Source organism: Tachyglossus aculeatus, chromosome 8 (assembly GCF_015852505.1).
Source record: "Tachyglossus aculeatus isolate mTacAcu1 chromosome 8, mTacAcu1.pri, whole genome shotgun sequence".
Classification (NCBI taxonomy): domain Eukaryota; kingdom Metazoa; phylum Chordata; class Mammalia; order Monotremata; family Tachyglossidae; genus Tachyglossus; species Tachyglossus aculeatus.
In genome coordinates this window covers 8,779,508-8,797,674 of record NC_052073.1, presented here as the reverse complement: position 1 = coordinate 8,797,674, position 18,167 = coordinate 8,779,508, and the positions used below count along the sequence as shown (strand labels likewise).

The 18,167-nt window shown below is 43.2% G+C and overlaps 1 protein-coding gene across 1 annotated transcript in view; it reads right to left on the bottom strand.

Moving 5' to 3' along the window:
* Positions 1-18,167, bottom strand: part of ARFGEF2 (ADP ribosylation factor guanine nucleotide exchange factor 2) — a 74,448-nt gene that overhangs the window by 19,920 nt on the left and 36,361 nt on the right. Inside the window, exons 14-26 of the mRNA XM_038750755.1 lie at positions 17,930-18,128; positions 16,041-16,152; positions 14,945-15,150; positions 13,198-13,282; positions 11,029-11,200; positions 9,917-10,068; positions 8,102-8,230; positions 6,848-7,006; positions 4,127-4,274; positions 3,363-3,462; positions 2,200-2,240; positions 1,927-2,096; positions 175-326 (exon numbers count right to left, since the gene is read on the bottom strand). Of these exons, the coding sequence (XP_038606683.1) occupies positions 175-326; positions 1,927-2,096; positions 2,200-2,240; positions 3,363-3,462; positions 4,127-4,274; positions 6,848-7,006; positions 8,102-8,230; positions 9,917-10,068; positions 11,029-11,200; positions 13,198-13,282; positions 14,945-15,150; positions 16,041-16,152; positions 17,930-18,128 (1,825 nt within the window). The remainder of the gene's footprint in view (positions 1-174; positions 327-1,926; positions 2,097-2,199; positions 2,241-3,362; positions 3,463-4,126; positions 4,275-6,847; positions 7,007-8,101; positions 8,231-9,916; positions 10,069-11,028; positions 11,201-13,197; positions 13,283-14,944; positions 15,151-16,040; positions 16,153-17,929; positions 18,129-18,167) is intronic.

Below are 18,167 nucleotides of genomic sequence, written 5' to 3'. Positions count from 1 at the left end.
CTATTTTATACATAATAATGTTGGATCCTGGTTTTTTAATCTATAATGTGTTTCTCAAAGGGATCAGCTGAGAAATCTCTTGACAATTTTCCAACTCCAAGTCAAATAACAGGCTACAGACACTGCAGATACTTGGCATTTGTTATTAATGGTGATGATTAGGGGTGAACTCACCTGTTTTTCTTCATAATATGCTCAAAAGGCCTCAGAAAGTCCTTCTGAAAGCGGAAATTGGCCAGCTCTCCCTTCTCAAGAAACTTCATGGACAGTTGCCTTAATGAATCAACGGCAAATATGGCCACATCTTCATTGGGGTTACAGCCAACCTAGTAATGGAGGTGAGAAGGAAACAAATGTATACAGCTTACCATTCACAGATTTTAAAGTTCTGAAGTCATCCTCAAAACACTCCCTTTTGGGTAATCGTGTTCAAGACCAACTAACTAGGCAACTATAGTAGCTCTTGGCTTGTCCGATATGAACTTCAGAGAAGTCGCACTTCATGAAATGCTTCAAGAGGGACATGCTGTGTTTTAAGAAGGCCTCGGAAAGACTTGCCCAATTGCCTACATAAAAAGCAATCTTGTGGGTGATAGCTTTGCTGGATATTTGCCCATGACCTGAAGTCATTTATATCCTGAGTTTCAGAGCCAGTAACTAGTTTGCAAGATTGAATTAATAAAAAAAGCACTTTATAGTAATTTAACTTCCTGCACAGGGAAAGTGAGATATTGTTGAACTTGGCTGGTTAAATTCTTGAAAATACCAAAAGCCTTGATACATTAAGGGTTGCACAGTTAAAGTGAGATACTGTTGGCTAAAAAATATGGTAAAAAGTAGACTACTAATGAAGATAAGGTTGTTTTTTTTTTAAGAGCTCAATTTTTGCCTTCAAAACACTTAATATGGTTACAGCTTTATTTGGCTAATTGCAGTGTAATTTTTTTAGCACTCAGAAAGAGAGAGAGGTTGAAGGGCAAGGCATAAAGGAAAGAGGGGCAGGATGACAAAATAATAGGACACACGTGAAGACCATCTAACTTCATTCTGCTTCTACTCATTGCATTTTGCTGGAACCACGCACTTCTGTTCCCAATAACCAAGTACAGAAACACATTCTTCAAACTGACAGGAGGGCCAAAGAGCTTCATACCACAGTGAAAAATCAAATTCTCTGTACCAAATTGCTTTATTGGATTGATTAGGAGGAGCAAGAAATGCCTAATGAAGATGATAGCCATGAAAAGCCTAATAACAATAATCTGGACCCATCTCCCAGGCTTATGACTAAGAGAATCACAGATAAACACAGAATTGCCACTGGCCATGTACAATTCTTGCAGAAATTGACTATAAATTTATTCCCTGATAGGAATGGGGGACTGGAAGGGAAACCGCTGAACTAACAGAGAGAGAAGGGTCAAACACTAAACTATCCCCTGGTTTCGTTGATTCAGAGTGGATCGATGTAAACTTCTCATTTGAATATCAGATACCTGCAATCTTGTCAGCAATGTGAGAGCTCACTCAATCCCTTCCTTTCACAGCAGCCCAAGACACTGAGTAGAGGGGAGGGGAAACAACCCATCTCCCACTGGAAATTGGAACTGTGGCGATGGATTCTGGATCCTTCCACTTTCAGTTATTAAAAAACAAAAAAAACTTACCTCCACCAGGATTAATATCAACCACTTCAAATATCCGAGCACGAAACTGAGTGGGTTTCATTCAGTTTAGACTTCGCTTTGGATAATGCCGATCAATCCAGTTACCAGCTACCAAGGGAAATCTCTGTGACTGTACAGGAATGGGGTGTGGGGGGGAACCACCAAAAGGCTTTCCCAAAAGATGTTGTCTGACAGCTTTTCAGTTTTGAAAGGTGCATTAAAGAACACACTGGGTGGTTTTCAGGCTGGGAAAAGATACCTTATTAAAATGATCACCGATCACATGCCATATCCGTGACCACTGCAGCCTGATCCGATTCATGTTGTAGTATGAAATCTCCACGATCTTCTGCAAGCTGAACATGCGGGGATGATGTGGGGAAGCTAACTCATCCATGGAAACGGCACAAAGCCAGCGGACAAAGTCAACTGAAGGATAAAAGAGAAAAGATTTTTGTCAAGATGGGCTATTTTGGGAGGTTCTGTCCAATGGCAACGCTTGTACATTTCCTAGGAGATTCAACACACATACCTATTGCGTTGCCATCCAGTCTGGTGGATCCTGTAAATATCCTGGGAAGTGAATGGAATGCACAATTACATTTTAGTCTTAAAAACTTGGCTTGTTATGGGCAGGGAATGCGTCTGCTAATTCTGTTGAATCGTTCTCTCCCAAGTGCTTAGTACACTGCTCTGCACATAGGAAGTGCTCAATAAATACCACTGATTAACTCCCAAAGGGAAATTTCAGCAAAAAGAGAATTCAACATTTGGATGGTAATTTCTTGACTTTTCAAATCACGCTTTGTGCCCTTAGTTAAACCTGAATTTCAATGAGCTATGATTGGTTTTGGTAATAAAATCATGACACCATGAAGTAGTATTGGGTTATCCCGTGAAGTTGCTATTGTCGTTAGCAAAGACTGTACAATGGCCATGGTGATGTAAGCTTGTTACGGGCTGGGAACGTGACTCCTAATTCTGTTGGACTGACCTCTCCCAAGCACTTAGTACAGTGCTCTGCACATAGTAAGCACTCAATAAACACCATTACCATTGATGGATTAATTGGACACTTAGGAGAAGCAGACATGAAACAACTAATCCCTACTGTGAGATACCCCCAAAATGGAGCTGCCTTCTCTTCAGAGTCCCCGATTTAGAACAGAAGGACAAACCAGAGAGTTGGGCCCGACAATACTATCGGGCGAGAAGAATGAACTACAGAAAGGGGAAAACCAAAACTTAGAAGCAGAAGACAATGGGTCCAGAGCCTAATTAGCATATTAGAAGCACAGAACAATGAAAAAAAAGATGACCATGAGTGGAGGGAGTGGGAGACTAGCAGAAAGTGAAGTAGAGGTTAATGAGTTCAAAACAAATAATCAAAACCCAACATGGAGGAAATGTAGAAAGAATGAAGCTTCCTTTAGAAAGATATAGCAATACACGGTAATTAGTATTCTTAGGACAACATTCTGAAATGGAAGGGAAGCCTTAGGCATGAGGATGGATCAAAGCTGACGCTGCACTTTAGCCATTTCTACACTGGGATAAAAAAATCATTCTGTGGGAAAGGGGCTAAGGAAGAATATTTTTACTGTATTGACAGCTGTCTCATAAGAGCTTCTGGGGTACTTACTCCAACGTGGATAATCACCCAGGAATAAGCTAAGCTAAAAATAAAAACATTACCTGTCAACAGCAACCACCACACTTTGAGAACTTGTCTCTCCCACAGATTCCTGGATGCTTGCCATTTGCCTTTTATCCACTCCACCGCCAACTAAATTACCTGAAACATGACATAAGAAGTATTTCAACATCACAAAAATTGGATTTCAACAGGAGAGTTTGTGACCCTGTGTACATTAACTCTACAATCCAAAATTAAACTTTTGAAAATCAACGGTATTTACTGGGCATTTACTCTCTCTATACAGAGGACTGTACCATGTGCTTCGGAGACTACAACAGAGTCGGTAGATAAGCTCCCTGCCCACATAGGGCTTGCAGTCTAAAGGGGGACAGACATTAAAACTGTACTCTCTCAAGTGCTTAGTAAAGGACTCTGCACACAATAAATACAACTGATTGGCTGAACTTGGCTGGTTAAATTCTTGAAAATACCAAAACCTTTGATACGTTAAGCTTACGTTTTTAGATTTATTACCACCCTCTAATGACAAACTCTCCCTAGTAAGGAAAAAAGACCCAGAAAAGATGGTAATTTCCAAACATACAGAGGCCATTATTTAGAAACACAGGCAGAACTGATGGTACAAATCAAAGGCTAATGAACTGATTGATAAAATATGAGCAGTGGCTCAAGAGCTCAATAATGGCCAAGCTGGCTGATGGAAGCAGGCCATTTATGTGGTGATAGTCATGGTGATAATGGCTTAGTTTTCATTGTTTCATACGTGCACATCCACAGGGTGTCGAAACATTCACCTTACCTAACCCGAGGCCCATGAACTCATCCCCTGTTGACGTGTAGCCTTTCAGGCTGCCTTCTCTCTCTCGCCCCGACCCAGACAAATAGCGCGTCTTCACTCCAGTTCCTATCAGCTGGGCAAGTTCCAGCTGGCTAATGCATTTCAAGATCTAACAACGAGAACGCATTGAAAAATCAGCCATCATTTTCATGTTTGAAAAAAGTAGCACTATTTTAGAAGAGTTGCCTTGACATCTTAAAAGCATTCTATAAACACCCTTTTAATGAAAGGACAAGAGGGTTTTGGTTTCAACTTGTCGCGGGTTACAAACATTCTAAGATGGCAGCAATTTTACAAGTCAAGGCAGAAGAGCCAATTGCTGACAAATTCCTCCTTGGGACTCAGAAAGAGCACATGATCCTTGGGAAACAGTGTGGCCTAGGAGAAAAAGCATGGGCCTGGGAGTGAGAAGAAATGGGTTCTAAGCCCAGCTCTGCAACTTGTGTGCTGTGCCATCTTGGGCAACCCTCTTAATTTCTCTGTGCCCCTGTGACCTCATCTGTAAAATGGAAATCAATTCTTACTCCCTACTTCAGACTTTGAGCCCCATGAGGGACAGGGACTGTGTCCAACCTGTTTATCTACCCCTCTGTCTAGAACAGGGCTTGACAGTGAGTGCTTCGATAGCATAAAGAATGAGCTCATTAACATTCCGCAATTTTGGAAGAATGCTGGTGAAGCTGGGAACGGGCTGGAGCATTCTTGCTAAGCAATCTTGCAACTGAAAAGCTTCTTGAGAATCCTGCGGTTTACCCCGAGATGAGATACTGCCCTTCGTTTGAATTAATGAGGCTTTTATATGGACTCTGTTTCAAATAGATAGTAAGCATATAGTGCTGGAGTTAACACAGGTGACTAAAATCAGTACAGCCTATGGCAAATTACCTGGAGGAGGAGATAAGAACAAATTTCCCAGCCATCTTTCTGAACGACTAATCTTTAAAAAGGGAAGTGGAACACCAAAATTGCCTCAGCGAATGTTCCAGCTGCTTAACTCAAAGCCAGCTCCAATAAACTACTATGGGAGGGCCTAAGTCACATGGATACCATTACCATTCTATCTACTCAGCCACCAGCATGCAGGAACTGGGTAAATCAATCAATCGTATTTATTGAGGGTAAATGACCTCGTCCGCCCAAACCTAGTTATGCAGTCTTGGAATTACATCTTTAGTCAGGCCTTCAGACCTCATAAGGCCTTTCCTTCTCAATTAGCATATTAATAAAGGGAAAAAAGGAAGCCTAAAAAGACTTTGAAAAGGTCAGATTTAAAGAAATTCTGGAAGAAACAGGACAGAGTAAACTGCTCTACTGGCCCACAGAATTCCCTGCTTTTTTGCAAATTAATAATAATGATCTTGTTAAGTCCTTACTGTGGGTCAAGCACTGTACTAAATGCTGGAGTAGATACAAGATAATCAGGTCAGGCACAGTTCCTGTCCCCCAATGGGCTCATTCATAGCTGTCTGCTCCCTTACTTAAACTATCTAATCCCCATTTTACAGATGAGGAAACTGAGGTGCAGAGGAATTACTTGCCCAGGCTCTTCATGACAGGCAAGCAGCAAGAGCTGGGATTAGAACTAAGTGGGGCATTAAATCTAGCAATAAGGGGAGTGGGGAGGAGGAGGAAGAGAAACGTTAAGAGGCCAATTGCTTCTATTGCACTCTTCTAAGTAATGCATACCACCAGCACGCAATGACTAACTGTAACCTCCCCTTCCCTTCTCTTCCTACCTGAGAGCTTGTATGCTTCTGTAAACCTGTATCTGTGGTGGGTGTCTTTTTTTTCTTTTTTATTTTGAGGGGGGAGAGGTATTTGTTAAGCACTTACTATGTGCCGGGCACTGTACTGAGTGCTGGGGCAGATACAATCATCATCATCATCATCATCAATCGTATTTATTGAGCGCTTACTATGTGCAGAGCACTGTACTAAGCGCTTGGGAAGTACAAATTGGCAACATATAGAGACAGTCCCTACCCAACAGTGGGCTCACAGTCTAAAAGGGGGAGACAGAGAACAAAACCAAACATACTAACAAAATAAAACAAATAGAATAGATATGTACAAATAAATTCAATAAATAAATACACAGAGTAAAAAAATATGTACAAACGTATACATATATACAGGTGCTGTGGGGAAGGGAGGGAGGTGAGATGGGGGGATGGAGAGGGGGACGAGGGGGAGAGGAAGGAAGGGGCTCAGTCTGGGAAGGCCTCCTGGAGGAGGTGAGCTCTCAGCAGGGCCTTGAAGGGAGGAAGAGAGCTAGCTTGGCGGATGGGAAGAGGGAGGGCATTCCAGGCCTGATTATCTAATTATATCTGATTAGATACAATCTAATCAGGCTGGACACAGTTCACATCCCACATGGGGTCACAGTCTTAATCCCCATTTTACAGATGCAGGAATTGAGGCACAGAGAAGTGAAGTGACTTGTCCAAGGTTACACAGCAGACTAGTGGCAGAGGTGGGATTAGAATCCAGATCCTTCCAACCCTCCAGGCCCATGTGGTATCCACTAAAGCCCACTGCTTCTCAAATCATGCCAGCCCAGATGCTTACAAAAATGACACAGTGGAGGGCAATTGCGTGAGTGACTATAGTATCATAAACATGGAGAAACATACAGGCCCCTTCTTCATTTAAACCAAAGCAACACACTATAAAGAGACCTACCTCGTGCCAGGAATTCCCGAGGTAGTTGCCATCTGTATGGGCCACCATAATAAGCGTCTTAATGGTATCGATATTCTTCTGTTTCATTTCCGTAATACTGGAGCTTGCAGTCAACAGGGAGAAACGAGCAAGAGCCTGTACATAGGCATCACGTTCCAGCTAAAATGGAAGCGAAAGAGAATAAATCATCCCACTGCCATTCGTTCTTTCAATCGTATTTATTGAGTGCTTACTGTGTGCAATGTACTGTACTAAGCACTTGGGAGAGTACACTATAACAATAAACAAACATTCCCTGTCCATAGCAAGCTTACAGTCTAGAGGGGGAGACAGACATGAAAATAAATACTGCTTTGTTACTCCACTTACAGGATGTTATTTAGCATTTAAGATGGGAAGAGGCAATATGTTATACTAACACCCCATGCCTTAGATTTAGAGTCAGAGTGACTTAAAAGCAACAGTCCTCTGGTCATCTCCTTAAAATTCAATGTACGGCTGGTGCCATTTTTATGTGTGATGTAAGAACGGGAAACAAGTGGTGTGCAACAGAGCTGAGGCTGGGATAAGAGTTCTTAATCCTTGGCTCTGAGCTCAGACTACTATCTACTGGATTGTAAACAAATGAAATTTAAAAAATTAAAAAAAAAAGAGTTGAAAGGGAGATTTTTTAACTGATGGCTGTTGCAAAGGCAAAGCCAATAGTATAGCTGAGAATCCACATTCCATTATTCATTCATTCAATCGTATTTATTGAGCGCTTACTGTGTGCAGAGCACTGTACTAAGCCCTTGGGTAGTACAAGTTGGCAACATATAGAGATGGTCCCTACCCAACAACGGGCTCACATTATGATCATCAACTCTCCCAGATCCAAGAATTGTCTGCATCAGGTGACCAAAGAGTCGTACTGTAAATGATAATCCCGAGTGCTGACATGGTTCCACTTCTTCAACCGGGAAGATCAAATTACGGACTGAAAACTCGATGTCTATTCCTTTCCCCTAACTGTGAGCAGGCAGAGTGCTTGTAAATAATAATTACGGTATTTGTTAAGCACTTACTATGTGCCGACCACCGTATTCTCCCAACTGCTTAGCCCAGTGCTCTATACATAGTAAGCACTCAATAAACACCACAGATTGGAGATAGAAGGAGCTGCTTTGCCCAAATACCGTTCACTTTCACCAGTCGGCTTCCTGTTCTGCCCAACAAAAACCAAAAGGATGTCAACCTTCCCGGACGTTTACGCACCTGCATTCCAAAGATGCAGGCGATTCGGATTGCACAGCGAATGCCTTCCAAACACAGAGAGGCCACTTCTGTGTCATCGCAGTTTTGCAACCCGATACTGTAGGCGGCCAGCAATGGAGTCCAGACCAACTAGAAAAAAGAAAATGGGTTTAGGTTGACGAACCATTCTAAGCAGAGAGGAGCAGCGTGGTCTAATGGATAGAGGATGGGCCCGAGAGCCAGAAAGACCTGGGTTTTAATCCCGGCTCTGCAGTTTTTCTGCTGTATGACTGAGGGCAAATCACCTTACTTCTCTGTGCCTCAGTTATCTCATCTGTAAAATGGGGATTAAGACTGTGAGTCCCAGGTGGGACAGGGACCGTGCCCAAGCTGATTAGCTTGTATCTACCCTAGCGCTTAGAACAGTGCCTGGCACATAGTAAGTACTTAAATACCGCAATTATTACTATTTTTATTTATGAAACATCTACCACAGTCACTATCCAAAGCAACTTTTAATTTCTATCAAAACAGGCCCACCACCCAGAGGGGTGAAACTTTTATCAAACCTTTCCCCAACTCTCAATACAGTGCTTTGTACAAAATAAACCCTCAACAAATAGTAATAATAATGAAGATGACAGAGCAATAATAATAGTCAAAAACCAGGAATGTCTGCATTTTAAATCGCTTACATAGCAACTGTGAGGATATGAACTGCATAAATCTGGAGTCTCTTGTCTAAACAGACAGTTAGCATGTAGAGACCTTTAATCACTTCTGAAGCAACTGGATTACCAGCTCGTTCATTCATTCATTCAACTGTATTTATTGAGGGCTTCCTGCGTACAGAGCACTGTACTAAGCGCTTAGGAGAGGACAGTCCCTGCCCACAGAGGGCTTACAGTCTACAGTGGGGGAGACAGATATCAATACAAATAAATAAAATTACAGATAGGTACATAAGTGGTGTGGGGCTGGGAGGAGGGAAGAGCAAAGGGAGCAAGTCAGGACAACACAGAGTGGGAGATGAGGAAAAGTGGGGCTCTTTATGGGTAGGGAATGTGCCTGCTAATTCTGTTGTAGTGGACTTGCCCAAGCACTTAGCACAGTGCTCTGCATATAGTGACTGACTGAAATTTTAAGGTTAATTTTTTTCCAGGGAATCAAAGCCCGCAGACCTTGTCATTCCTCCTTTATCTGAATTTAATGGCCCTCTGATAATGCTTGTAAATGACTTCAGGGCAGATGATCAGGGCTGCTAATGCCACTGTACTTTCTAAAGGGTTAGTACAGTGCTCTCCACACAGCAGGTGCTCATCAAATTTTACTGATTGTTCATCCAGGTGCTAACTCCGGTGCAGAAACAGAAAGCATTTAGTATTATTCCATTCACCCGTGACAATGAGTTAACACCCGGATTTCAGTCTAATAATAATAGTAATAATAATGATGGCGTTCGTTAAGCGCTTACTATGCGCCAAGCACTCTTTTAAGAACTGGGGCAGACACAAGTAAATCGGGTTGGACACAGTCCTTGTCCCACATGGGGCTCCCGTCTTAATCCCCATTTTACAGATGAGGGAACTGAGGCCCAGAGAAGTTAAGTGGTTTGCCCAAGGTCACACAGCGGACAAGTGGCAGAGCTGGGATTGGAACCCAGGTCCTCTGGCTCCAAAGCTCAGGCTCTTGCCACTAAGCCACGTTGCTTCTCTAAATTTTTACATTCACCAGTCCTTTTCATCTGAATGCTCAAGTCCCCGTAATCTGATTCCAAAATACGGATTAACAACTCTCTCGCTATCCTCCCAAGCTGGAGCTCCTAAAGGGGCTCACCTTGAACATGGGCCGGACGTGATCCAAGTGAGTGGCACTAGTGAAAGGGGCTTTTGCGTGGCTTACGGCTTCCATGAGCGCTTTCGCGGTCTTAGCCATCTGCTCCATCTCTAGGTTGTACAATAACCTCCGCTGCTTCTCATTGGCTACATCTGCAGGAAACACAGCAGAATCAGATCAACGTCTCTGCTAATTCATGTCCGATCTTCGCTGACTTCTGGTCATTCCGGAGGGAGGGTCGGCCTGCCTGGTGGAAGGAGCCTGGGACTCAGAGGATACAGGTTCTAATCCCGGCTCCGCAACGTGTCTGCCGCGTGACCTTGGGTGAGTCACCTCACTGCCTTGGTTTCCTCCTTTGTAAAATGGGGATTCAACACCCTTTCTCCTTCCTAAACTGTGAGCCCCGTGTGGGACCTAATTATCCTGAGTCTACCCCAGTGTTCAGTACAGTGCTTGGCACATAGTAAGTGCTTGACAAATGCCCCAACCATCGTTAATACTCCCTACTTATACTATGAGCCCCGTGTGGGCCAGGGACCGTATGTGATCTTCTATCTACCCCAGCGTTTAGTACAGTGCTTGGCACATAGTAAGCACTTAACACAAAAATACCACGACTACTACTAATTATTAAAAATAACGGCTACAGGAAAAGGGAATTATCTCTTAGAATCGGTCAACCAAAAGTAATCTGCCTTAGTCAAACCTAAGTGGCTCTCTGGAACAGTTTTTAATCATCATCATCATCAATTGTATTTATTGAGCGCTTACTATGTGCAGAGCACTGTACTAAGCGCTTGGGAAGTACAAATTGGCAACATATAGAGACAGTCCCTACCCAACAGTGGGCTCACAGTCTAAAAGGGGGAGACAGAGAACAAACCAAACATACTAACAAAATAAAATAAATAGGATAGATATGTACAAGTAAAATAAATACTTTGGCTATTATGAAAAAGAAAGGAAAAAATCCAAACAGCTACCTGGACTAATAAGTTTTCCACACAGATATGTAGATGCACGATTTCAAAACTATTTAGTAGGGTACTTATGCATTCATTGAAAAATGAATCCATTTAACAGAAAACAAAAAAGGTGCTTTGAACTCTTACTTTGCTTAGTAGATTTGGTAGCAATTGTATGTTCTTTTGTCTCTTTCATTGCAATTTTCTTCCCTTCTATCTCCTCATAAATGGTGGAGAGGTACTCTTCGGGTAAATCTTTGCTGTCATTGATGCCCCGATTCATCTTAATGTACTGCTCCTTTGTCATTTTATTCTTTACCTGAAGAGGTTTTAAGAAAATGTTTTGAAACGCGACCCTCTAAAGAATGGAATATCTAGGTCATTTAAAATAGTGGTAGCATTTCTATCTGCAGATTTAGATAAGCGCCATTTTCTGTGTCTCCTGGGTTTGCCCAAACCCGAAGGGGGCAGGAGGCAATGATTGTAGCCCAAGGGAGAGGCAAGCCACACAAGCTTTTGAGTTTGCCCCTGTAGCAACTGCAAGCGTGGCGCTGATCCCTTGGACAGCATCTCTGACCCCAAACCACCTGGGAATAAAGACAATGACAACTGGAACCATTACAATTCACTCATTCAATCGGATTTACTGAGCGTTTACTGTGTGCAGAGCACTGTACAAAGCGTTTGGGAGAGTACAACGTAACAATAAACAGACACATTCCCTGCCCGAATGGGGAAAATAGTTACTACTGAAACAGGTGGATTTGTGACATTGATTTTCCCACCACTGACATTTTCCATTACGAATAGTATCAGGGCTATTTGCCACTGTATAAAGGACAGCTCCCTGGTCATTCTTTTTCTTTTACCTTTCTTTATGGCATTGTTAAGTGCTTATTAGGTGTCAAACACTGTTCTAAGTGCTGGGGTAGGTACAATTTAATTACATTGTACAAAGTCCCTGTCATGCATGGGGCTCACAGATTAAGTAGGAAGGAGAATGGGTATTGAACCCCCAGCATGGCTCAGTGGAAAGAGCCTGGGCTTTAGAATCAGAGGTCAGGGGTTCAAATCCCGGCTCCACCAACTGTCAGCTGTGTGACTTTGGCCAAGTCACAACATATCTGAGCCTCAGTTTTACCTCCTCCGTAAAATGGGGATTAAAACTGTGAGCCCCTCCGTGGGACAACCTGATCACCTTGTAACCTCCCCACCACTTAGAACAGTGCTTTGCACATAGTAAGCGCTTAACAAAATAGCATTATTATTATGATTTTGCAGTTGAGAGAACCGAGGTAGCATAGTCTAGCGGATACAGCATGGAGCTGGGAGTCAGAAGGAGCTGGGTTCTAATCCTGGCTCTGCCATTTGTCTGCTGTGTGACCTTAGGTAAGACTTCTCTGCGCCTCAGTTACCTCATCTGTAAAATGGGGATTATTATTATTATTACTACTAATAATAATGATGGCATTTGTTAAGCACTTACTATGTGCTGTTCTAGGCACTGGGGTAGACACAAGGTAATCATATTGTCCCACGTGGGGCTCACAATCTTAACCTCCATTTTACAGATGAGGTAACTGAGGCCCAGAGAAGTGAAGTGGCTTGCCCAAGGTCACACAGCAGACAAGTGGCGGAGCTGGGATTAGAACCCACGTCCTCTGACTCCCAAGCCCAAGCTCTTTCCACTAAGCCTCGCTGCTTCAGTGGGCCTCGTGTGGGACCCATACTGTAACCCACCTAATTTACTTGTATCTACACCAGTGTGTAGTACGGGGCTTGGCACACATTAAGTGCTTAAGAAATATCATTTAAAAAAAAGTGAAGTGACTTGCCCAAGGTCACACGGCAAAAATTGGCAGAGCCAGGACTATGGTGCTTCTTTTCTTATGGTGGATGCCACCCCCTCCCTTCCTCTCTCTCGGTCACGGTGACTTTAATGACGGGATCTCATCCCCAAGTCACCCAGGAAGCTGCCCCACCACCCAGAGAGACACTGGAATGACAAGGGCTTTTCATTTTGTCTTCTCTCGGTCTCCAAAATGATTCAAATTGAGGTGGTGGCTTTGGAGAGGGGTTTGAGAACTGGAGGAGACACGGAGGGGAAGGGAGGGAGGAAGGTAAGGGAAAAGTTTTTGAGCAAGAAGAGATGGATGGTGGAGGAGGGGGTGAAAAACCTGGGGAGAGGAGGAGAAAGATGGGAAGGCTAGAAGGAAAGACGGAGCAGGGGAGAGAAAATGGAGAGAAATGCAAACAAAATTCTGCTGTCCACATCTCAAGTACTACAACAATATTAAAAGCTTCAAAGTGTTTTACCTGGGGGCTATGTAAATCTGTCGTAAGCATTATAATTGAATACGCTAATACATAGGCAGTATCAGCACTGGCGAACAGAGTTTGCCTGGAAGAAAAGATTACACATCTTAAGAACATCTTTTATTGCTCTGTAACTAGGAAGCTGTGAACTAACGCAGACATATGCAAATGAAACTAGAAAGATTGCTCTGACAGAACAGAAAATTAATCACAAGTTTTAGTACGTTTCCATCGTTAAGACCCCACAGTATGCACGATGCAGATTTGTTTTTCAATAAAACCGATTAGGATGACATGCCTAAATCTTCCCAGACTGTGTATCCAAGAAATTCATGAACTATACGTGTACTGGGATTTCAAACTGCAGAGCTGCCAAGGGAAAACTTGGACCTAACAATAAAAAAGGGTTAGTTGTGGCCAATTCACTCACCTGCCTCGGGAAGGGAAAGGCAAAGGGATATCTTTGGAGGAAGGGGTATACAGGGGAGGTTAAAGCATTGATGATAAATCAAGAGAAAGTGCACATAAATGGCAAGGTTAAAATGTTGGTGATTAAAACCTAAGAATAATTTTTTATTGCATGACTATGGAACCCAAGCTAGAACATGAAATTTAATTGGTTTCATATAGTTTCTGATTTGGGAACAAAGAACAAGGCCTCAAAATCCAGAGAGGGGTTATACCCAGAAGTCGCATTGCACTTCTGTAATGATGGAAGCTGTCCATTCATTAAATAAGATGAAAGTTGGATTTTTCTATACAGAAGCAGCCATATATTCAGAGACTGTTGAAGAAAACATTTTTTTACCGTGAAACTTTTAATGGAGGGGATACATGGCTGTCAAAAGTGTTCTAATAATAATAATAATAATAATAATGGCATTAATTAAGCTCTTACTATGTGCCAAACACTTTACTAAATGCAGGAGTAAAGACGAGATAATCAGGGGGTTCCTAGTCAAAGAAGGAGGGAGAACAGGTATCAACGCCATTTTACAGATGAGGAAACAGGCACAGGTAAGTGATGTTCCCAAGGTCCCACGGCAGCCAACAGCATGGCCTAATGGTTAGTGCACAGGCCTAGGTATCAGAAGTGCCTAGGTTTTAATCCCAGCTCTGCCACACGTCTGCTGTGTGACCTTCAGCAAGTCACTTCACTTCTCTCTGCCTCAGTTACCTCATCTGTAAAATGAGGATTAAGACTATGAGCTTTTGTGGCACACGGACTATGTCTAACCTGATCAGTTTGCATTTACCCCAGGGCTTAATACAGTGTCTGGCACATAGCAATTGCTTAACTGTCATTTAAAAAAGAGAAAAAGGGGGGCAGAGGTAGGATTAGAACCCAGGTCCTCCGATTTCCAGGCCTGCATTCTTTCCACTAGGCCACACTGCTTCTTCATGTTTGAAATCATGTACTCTTCAGACCTTTCCCTCAACACTACCAAAGATATTCACAGGATTAATGCTGGGTCAGGCCTCCAGTTGAATAATGAACTTGAGAAGACTCCATTACCCATTAAAACACATGTGAAAGCCAAAAAATAGAAGCCAGAGAGCTGCCAGGTTTCCAGGCAGGTAGCTAAAATTATCCCCACTTTGAAAACAGATAAAGAAACACTGCCAACTTTCTTTCAAAGGCTCTTAATTGGTGAAGCTTAACCAGTGTCCTCGGTATACAAACTTTGTCCCAGGCACCTGACTCGTCAACAGAGCCGAATGGAAAGTGTTTAAAAGTGGTCATTACCCCTGGTTGCACTCAATATATCTCGCCGCAAACTTCTCCATTAACCTATCAATCTTCTGGGCTTCTCCTGGCAGGCGGAAGCCTTCGAGGAATATCCGTAGAGCCGAGACAAAATCTTTCCCGCAGAAGTCAAGTTGGTCCACGTAGGCATACATTACTTCTTTGTTGAGCCTGCTGCTTTCGCCCAGAAAGTCACCTACTTGAGTCTGAAATGCGATCAATGGAATTTATTAAGTGCTTACTACGTGCAGAGCACTGCAACAGACACTCGGAAGAGTACGCTGTAATTCACTTATGCGACACGATCCCTGTCCACGAGGAGTTTACAGTTTAGAGGGGGAGTCTGACAATATAAGTTACAGATCCATACGTAAGTGCTTAAGGGGTATAGAGTCAAGTGCATAGGTGATGCAGGAGGAGGGCAAATAGGAAAAAAAAAAAGAGGGCTTAATCACGGAAGGTTTCTTGGAGGAGATGAAAGGGACATGTTCCCTGTCCACTAAAAATAAACACACAAATCCAGAAAGTCCCATATAACCTGCAGTGAAATTAGTTTCCACACAGAAGAGTGAGCTGAGAGCTCTGAAAGTGATTGCCTTTTGCTTCGATTGTACTTTCACTTTGCACTCAGATGCTCAAAACCACAGCTCCTCCTCCTCAATCCACTTACAAATGAGCACATTATCGGCAACACTGAAATTCTATTTAGAGGTGCTGTTCTGAAAGTTCGGAGAGAGCACTCAAGAAGTCACACTGCTCTGGTACTATATTTAAGTTTGGTCTGGAGTGCAAGAAAATATAAGGGAATGGGGACAGCATGAAAATAAGTCCCTGTATCTTATTCTCACCTCTCCTGCTCAACCCCTCCCTTCTACCTCAAACTCCCTCCCTTTTCCTATCTGCCAGACCACTGCTCTCCCCATCTGAAATCACATCTCCAGGATACCCTGTTAAGCACTAATGATCATTTTTTATAGAAATACTTGAGTAGGGGGAGTTGGAACAACTAGGAATAAAGTGAGAATGATAAGAACTGGAAGATCAAATCTTAATCACATATGTGGGGGTGGGGGTGGGGTAAAATGTGTCATCTTACAGAATCCAAGCGCTCTTCTTGATGTAAGAATTGTGCAATGTCTTCGATTGGTGTGCCGAGCATGCCTTGCTCTTGGAGATACTGGATCCCTCTTTTTGGCTTTTTGTTGAACCTGTTTAACAAAATACTTAGCATCAGATGAGTTTTGGCAAAGGGCCACTTCTCTCGAGTGATTCAGAAGAGCCGAAAAAGCTGAGGTCCTTCCATAAATTAGAATGGACTGGGGAAGGCTGTCATCGACTAGTTGCTGTGGTCCATTGACACCAGGCCAAAGAACAGCCGTCTTGATATGGTTATCACCCTCTTTTGAGCCCTACTGAACGCTAGATTGTTAATACCCCCTTAATGTTTTCTTATCAGTGTCAGGACCATGATGAACAGAAGGGGTATTAGAATCACAGAAGACACAAGAGGTCAAGGTAGCCAAAAAGACAAAGCCCATGGATTCAAATGTCAACAAAGTTCAGGCAGTACAGAAGCATACTAAATTCTTCCGTAACGAGGGTTTTCATTCATTCAGTCGTATTTATTGAGCGCTTACTGTGTGCAGTACGTGCTTGGGAAGTACAAGTTGGCAACATACAGAGACGGTCCCTACCCAACAAGGGCTCACAGTCTAGAAGGGGGACATAGACCATAAAACAAAACATGTGGACAGGGGTCGTCACCAGAATAAATAAAAATAAAGCTAGATTTACATTATTAACAAAATAAATAGAATAGTAAATAAGTACAAGTAAAATAAATAGAGTAATAAATCTGTACAACCATATAAACAGGTGCTGTGGGGAGGGGAAGGAGGTAGGGCGGGGGAGAGGGGATGGGGAGGAGGAGAGGAAAAAGGGGGCTCAGTCTAGGAAGGCCTCATGGAGGAAGTGAGCTCTCAGTAGGGCTTTGAAGGGAGGAAGAGAGCTAGCTTGGTGGATGTGTGGAGGGAGGGCATTCCAGGCCAGGGGGAGGACGTGGGCCGGGGATTGACAGCGGGACAGGCGAGAACGAGGCCTAACGGTGAGGAGATTAGTGGCAGAGGAGCGGAGGGTGCGGGCTGGGCTGGAGAAGGAGAGAAGGGAGGTGAGGTAGGAGGGAGCGAGGTGATGGAGAGCTTTGAAACCGAGAGTGAGGAGTTTCAGCTTGATGCATAGGCAGCCACTGGAGATTTTTGAGGAGGGGAGCAACATGCCCAGAGCATTTCTGCACAAAGATTATCCGGGCAGAAGCATGAAGTATAAACTGAAGTGGGGAGAGACAAGAGGATGGGAGATCAGAGAGGAGGCTGATGCAGTAATCCAGTCGGAATTTCACTATACGTTTGGACAGAACATCATTCGGGAATTAGGGATCATTCTTCTGACACCATGGGTCTTTTTTTAATGGCATTTGTTAAGTGATTACTATGTACTAAGCACCGGGGTAGGTACAAGCTAATCAATTTGGACACAGTCCATGTCCCACATGGGGCTCAGTCTTAATCCCCATTTTACAGATGAGGTAACAGGCACAGTTGGGCAAGTCACATAACAGGTAGGTGGCAGAGCCAGGATTAGAATTCAGGTCCTTCTGCCTCCCAGTCCCAAGCTCTATCCACTAAGCCACGCTCCTACTGTTTATACAGACTCTCCACCAAAAGATAAAGTATTTTAAACAATCTTTCAAATGTTAACTGGAATGACAACTATGTGAAGCTGGGTTTTGTTTGTTTTTTGGGTTGTTTGTTTTTTTAAAAATTAAAATCACACCTTTTGGTCTTCCTGAGTCAGTACTAGCTTCACAATGTCCCTCAGAAGTGAACAGCATTGTACGCTGTTGAAAATATGAAGCTAGTTTTCATGGGTCAGCTAGTTCCACCTAATAAGCCGTGGTTGAGTTGGGGCTGGGGAGAAACAACTCACAGTTCTATCCCGTGTTCAATGATTTCCTTTTGCTGCTTGATGACCTCAAATTGCTCCGGATCGTCAGGGACACAGGTCTGGGTTCCAACGCTCCCGATTCCTGAGGATACTGTAGAGTCCAGGGAGCTCACGCTGCTCCGTCTCCTGATGTCCAGGCCTTTCCCTTCGCCTAGTTCTTGATCTAAAGGCCTTTCCTGACCTGCAGTGAAATGAAATAATGTGGTTCCTCTTAGTTTGT